Source organism: Otolemur garnettii, unplaced genomic scaffold (genome assembly GCF_000181295.1).
Source record: "Otolemur garnettii isolate 467f Iridium unplaced genomic scaffold, OtoGar3 scaffold00187, whole genome shotgun sequence".
Lineage (NCBI taxonomy): Eukaryota > Metazoa > Chordata > Mammalia > Primates > Galagidae > Otolemur > Otolemur garnettii.
In genome coordinates this window covers 2,922,003-2,928,220 of record NW_003852582.1, presented here as the reverse complement: position 1 = coordinate 2,928,220, position 6,218 = coordinate 2,922,003, and the positions used below count along the sequence as shown (strand labels likewise).

The 6,218-nt window shown below is 42.5% G+C and overlaps 1 protein-coding gene across 3 annotated transcripts in view; it reads right to left on the bottom strand.

The window, feature by feature from the left end:
- The window catches only part of PDK1 (pyruvate dehydrogenase kinase 1), a 27,901-nt gene that overhangs the window by 4,942 nt on the left and 16,741 nt on the right, over window positions 1–6,218 (bottom strand). For all 3 annotated transcript variants that reach the window (XM_023507547.1, XM_003800877.3, XM_023507548.1), the window contains one exon: window positions 2,710–2,820. In XM_023507547.1, the coding sequence (XP_023363315.1) occupies window positions 2,710–2,820 (111 nt within the window). The remainder of the gene's footprint in view (window positions 1–2,709; window positions 2,821–6,218) is intronic.

Genomic DNA, 6,218 nt, shown 5'->3' with positions numbered 1-6,218 from the left:
AATAAAACCCAGGCTCCAGCTTTGCCCCCACCAATTATTACCTGACTTTTCTAATCAGAGTTTCTCTCTGGCCTAGTCTATCAATTATCCATTTTATACACTTCTCCCTGCCTTGGGAAGCTCACTGGAAGGGATTCTCTCAATGGATTCCCACACCTTCTGCTCCCGGCAGGTCCTGGAGAACCCAGCAAGAAAGAGTATAGAGGGGGGCAAGGCCAGGTATCCACACTCTGCTTCCTTCCCATGAGGCTGCCTGGAAGCAGCTGCTCTGCAATAAGCCCTCCTGGGTTCTGCCTTCTTTGCCCTCTGTTCATCCTTTTGATCCAGGGTGATGACAGCTCTGCTGCTACCAGTGCTGAGTTTGGTACTATCCTTACCTACGCCTGTGCAATCGGCCTTACTCTAAATAAGCGTTCGTTGAATTATAACTTGAGTGAGCTACCTCTCCCCTGTTGTAACTCTGACTGATAAATTAACTGGTTCCAGAAGTGATTCCTAGAAAACTATACAAGCAGGTAGCCCAGGCTCCCGTGGCACCCAACCTAGTTTATCACTGCCTCTCCCCTGACCACACCTACGGACTCACACGGCTTCCCCTAACTACGGAAGAGAAAACATAAACAGGGCTAGTCCACTAATAGACCTACCCAGTGTACAAGGAGCAGCCCAAAGTAGCCCTCCCCTACACCACAACCCCTCTCAGGGCTGATGACAGTGGTGAAAGTAAATCCTTCCAGGATGGGCAGTGGCAAATAGGCGGCTGGCTGGCTGGTCAGGGGCTTGGAAACAAGAAAATGGGATAACTGATGAGGAGGAGGTCTGGAAGAGAGGTATGTGGACCCTCCTCCCCAAATGGGCTTACAGCGTGAGGGTACCCTGTCTACACCAATGCCCACCAGAAAGCACCTACGTGGAGGAGGCATGCAAGAGTCAGACCTGATGGCCACTCCCGTGGACACCAGCTAGCTCTTCTCCAGCTGCCCCACTGCTTGCTGACTGGGTCCACTGACAATGTGGTCACAAAAGGAGGAAAGAGGCTCTGCAGGAGCTTAGTAAGTTTTAGCCTTGCTAAATAAGGCTGCATAGATGTATGGGGGAACCTGTCCCACATCAAGCCTCCTACTGTCTTAAGAATTCACATAAATTTTGCATCCTAAAAAAATAAAATACTTACATGACATTTACTATGTGCCAGGCGTTATGACAACCATTTCTATATACATATATATATTAATTCAATCCTCGCAATAACTCCATTTTTCAAGTTGGGGAAACTGTGGGAGAGAAGTTTCTAATTTTCCCAAGGATACAAACCTAGGCTGGAGTGGGGTCAGGAATGGAACAAGACAGTTCCAGAGTTTGGACTGGTTTGCTATGCCACTTTCCACAAAAATTCTATAATGTCTGTGTACGACAAAAGCAGCGTCTCTCTTCTCTCCCCCTACTTTTTAGAGTAAAATTGGAACTCAAAGAAGATACTCATTGAGTTTATCATTTAACATTTTCTGTCTGCCCTGGCATATAGATACCTGCTCCTGGAAGCTACATATCTCAGTTGGAGAAGCACATTACTAGAGCCATCATTTCAAGGATATTACAGCTCCAGCCACAGAATCCGTGCTAGGCAACAGGCAGAACTGTTAGAATAAGGTTCTGGGGTCTCTCCTTGAAGCAGCAGCACAAGCGAAGTATGATCGGCGGCTGTGGGCATCCTGCCTGGACAAGCACTTAGAAACTTTTTCCACTCTTTGAGTGTTGGTTGAAGGAATGCAGCCAAAACTATAACCTTCCGGAAGATCTCAAGGGAAAGTACTGCAGGCGACAGGGGTAGCTGTTGGATCAGACTCCAGAGGAAAGAGTGGAGAGATTGGACCAGTGAGAGAGGTGGAGATAAAGTTCTCTCAGAATACGGAGGTGCCAAAGTTGTTCGAGACAAGGATTATTTCTTTCTTATTTAGAGATGGTGACATTTTTGGAAAGTATGTAAATCAAAAGAACTCATTCCTGAAACGGCATCAACACGAAGCTGCCCATTCAACTAATGTTCTAAAATCTTTCATCATGTAATTTCCATGTCTCTCTTTTATATAATAAACTAATGATATCTAAACTGCTAAGAATAAAGTCTAATTTATTCTTCACTCCAGAAATAGCATATCGAAATACGGCTTACCACCCCAGGAAAATCACTGCTATGGGACTATCAAACTAGGCAACAAAAACTCCAAACCAATAATCTTTATCTTATGCCCATTTAAATTAAAAGGAGAAAAAAAAAGTATTCCAAAGCTAGTTTAAATTTACAAAGCTTTTTGTAAAAGCTTCCCTTCTCCTTTTTTGGGGGGGGAAACAGTCTCACTGTGTCACCCTTGGTAGAGTGCCATGGTGTCACAGCTCACAGCAACCTCAAACTCTTGTGCTTAAGCGATTCTCTTGCCACAACCTCCCAAGTAGCTGGGACTACAGGCACCCACACAATGACCGGCTATTTTTTGGTTGTAGTTGCCATTGTTGTTTACAGGCCTGGGCTGGATTCGAACCTGCCAGTTCTGGTATATGTGGCTGGCACCCTAGCTGCTGAGCTACAGGCGCCAAGCCCCCCCCCCCCTTTTGGAACACCCTATACAATGGCTTAACTAATTTATTTGGCAGCCAGAGCCTGTTGAAGGCAATTCACAGAAGGCATTCACTATCTCTCAGCCACATTACCAGGGGCACTGCTCGAGATGTCTCAACACGAGGCCGCGGTGCAGTTGAATACATATAATTGAAGAGCCTGTCAATTTTCCTCAATGGAACGCCACCTCCTCGGTCACTCATCTAAGAAAAGAAAGGATATTGCTCTATGATGTTGCTCATGTTTCCCAAACAACAAAATACCAATGCATACTCAGTATCACAACTTACCTGCTGGCAAGATAGTACTGGCTTTTAAAAATGATTATCACACAATCCAAATTGCAAATATCAACATTTCCCTCACTGATGGACCTGACACATCTCTAAAATGTGTTATGGTAGGTGCCTGTGGTCCCAGCTACTTGGGCAAGAGAATCGCTTAAGCCCAGGAGTTGGAGGTTGCTATGAGCTGTGATGCCACAGTATTCTACCCAGGGTGACAGCTTGAGGTTCTGTCTCAAAAAAAAAAAAGAAAAAAAGAAAATTAGCCTAGTGTGAGGCATGCACCTGTAGTCTCAGCTACTCAGGAGGCGGAGGCAAGAGGATCACCTGAGCCCAAGATTTGGAGGTTGCAGTAGCTATGATGACACCACTGCACTCTACCTGGATGACAGAACAAGACCATGTCTCAAAAAAAATAAAAAAATAAAAAATACATATTTATAAAAAATAAAGAATGAGAATAAAAGTCTTTATAGTACATATATATTACTTTATAATAAAAATTATATAACTATTTTAATTTTAAAATTAAAAATCTTCCTTAAAATATCACTTAAAGATTTGCCTCTAATGTATCTAAAATTAAGTAATTACAGTATAAAAGTATACAAAAGGACCTTATTAAGAACTCATATGTAATATTATGCATGAAATTGTTCTTGCCTATGAATTCAAAGCCATATATAGCAATTTATTTTAGTAAGATGCATAAAGAGCTCTGAGTATTTTTGGAGAGCCATCAACTTTTTAATTATTTATCCTTTAATTCAATGCTCTGCTTCACATCTGCTGGTAACATGACTAAGAAGTATGGGTGTGTTCTGTACTTATTAAGTAAACAACATTATTAGAATAGGTATCGAGATGAAAAGGCAGAGTTGAATAACTACTTCCTGGTTTTCCTTAACCTTTTGACTAAAGAGATGATAACAAGACGGCCAGCACAAAACAAAAGTGGTTTCTAGCCATGGTCTCTATGGGAAAAGCGTGAGAGCCCAGCAGACAAGGAGACCGTGAGAAGCCCCACCTTACCAGAGGTGGAGGGGCAAATGAAGCCACAGGAAAACAGTTAAGAACTGATAAAGACAACCTATTTGGCTCTGTAGCCAGTAACACAATAAAAAAGAACAAATGGACTTAAAGTGGTCAAGAGAGTTTCCAAGAAAGCTGTCACCATCACAGGATTTGAATTCTTCAGGCAAAGGGGAAGAGGGAACCACGGAAGAGACAGACATTTGGTCTGTATACACTTAAGGCACAAAGGATGGCATTCTAATGGCAAATGTATGGAGAGACCCAGGTGCAAATGAAGTAAGAAACCTGACTAATATAATCTGGAGAAATGAGAATCATGTAAACATAACCTGTGCCAAGGAACAGATACGACAGAGATAAGTGATGTCACCAGGAAGGCTGAGGAAAAGAAGTTTGCCAATTACAGTAGAACATCTGTAAGCTGACCGCCCAAAGGGCTGGAACAAACTGGTCACCATACAGAGGTGGTCAACATAAGGAACTTGGCCTGCTGTACTGATACATACATGTGGTGCATGTCTAGTCTAGGAAAACCAGGGTGAACTTAAGGAAGTAGACCATGCAGGGAGGTGGTCAGCTATGCAGAGTCTACGTATTTGCCTGTTCTGGACATTTAGGCTTCTTTCACTTAGCATTAATGTTTACAACGTTGTAACATCCATCTCCTTGCATATATCAAAACTTCACTCCTTTTTTTTTTCTTTTTTGAGATAGTCTCATTATGTTGTCCTTGGTAGAGTGCTGTGGCATCACAGATCACAGCAACTTTGAACTCATCTTAAGTGATTCTCTTGCCTCAGCCTCCCAAGTAGCGGGGCATGCAGATGCCTGCCACAATGCCCAGCTATTTTTTGTTGTTGTTGTCATTGTAGTTGCCATTGTTGTTTAGCAGGCCCCAGCCAGGTTAGAACCCGCCAGCCCCGGTGCAGGTGGCCGGCACTCTAACCACTGACCTATGGGGCACGGAGACACTTCACTCCTTTTGTAGCCAAATAACATCCCATTATATGGATATACTGTATTTTGTTTATCCATTCTTAGTTGATGAACATTTGTTATTTTTGTTTGTTTGTTTTGTTTTTTTGGGCTGGGGCTGAGTTTGAACCCGCCACCTCCAGTATATGGGGCCCATGCCCTACTCCTTTGAGCCACAGGCACCACCCTTTTGTTTTGTTTTTATTTATTTTTTTTTTGAACATTTGATTTGTTTTCACTTTCTGACTATCGCGAATGGTGCAGCTTTAAGCATTTGTGTAAGGACAGGTGGGGTGGTTCATGCCTATAATCTCAGTATTTTGGAAGGTGAAGGTGGGAGGATCACTTGAGGCCAAGTATTTCAGACAGCCTGGGCAACACAGCAAGACCCTGTCTCTACAAAAAACAGAAGAAAGACTTAGATGTGACAGTGCACTACTGTCGTCTCAGCTACTCAGGAGGATGAGGCTCAAGATCACTTGAGCTCAGGAGTTTGAGGCTGCTGTGAGCTATGAAGATGCCACTGCACTCCAGCCTGGGCAATACAGTGATACCCTACCTCAATAAATGAACAGACATTCATGTATAGTTTTTGCTTGAATACCTGTTTTTAATCTTTTGGGGTACACGTGAAGGAGTGGAATTGCAGAATCGTTATGAACATTTCTTTACCTCAAACAGACTCTCTAAGCAAAGCCCATCCACCTGCACAGAAGGACCCTCTGATGAGTGCCTAAGGGCTCAGTGAACCTTGACCCATGCAATGATGCATGGCCTCAAGCAGTGGGAGGCAGCTGCAGATCAACAAGCAAAAGCACATCAAACAGAAGCACGAAAAGGTAAGAGAAAGGACCCCTTGCAGTACAACTTAGGCCCCAAAGCAGAGCACCTATGGGACTTGTGAGTCAAGTAAATTTCAATGGGCAAGTATCTGACACATAACTAACCAAAAAATAGACACATTAGTATCAGAGCTAAAAAAAAAAAAAAAAAAGAAAGTAAGGTGATATATTCCCATTACTTTGATAGCAAACAGGTGGTACTGCCATATGTTTATTTATTTATTCCTTGCCCTTTTTGAATGAGCAACCAAGAGAGACAAACAAAAAGGGACTTAGAGAAAATGCATAGTGCAGGGAGCAGAGGCACATAAATAAAAAAACTACTATAAAAGAAGATCAAACTAGAACTGAATACTATAAAAAAAAGAATAACTATTTAAAAGTTCTTGAAAACTCATAATGGGATAATGAAAATAAAAAATTCAGTTAGAAGGCCTAGGAATTTTCAAGGAAATCTCACAGAAT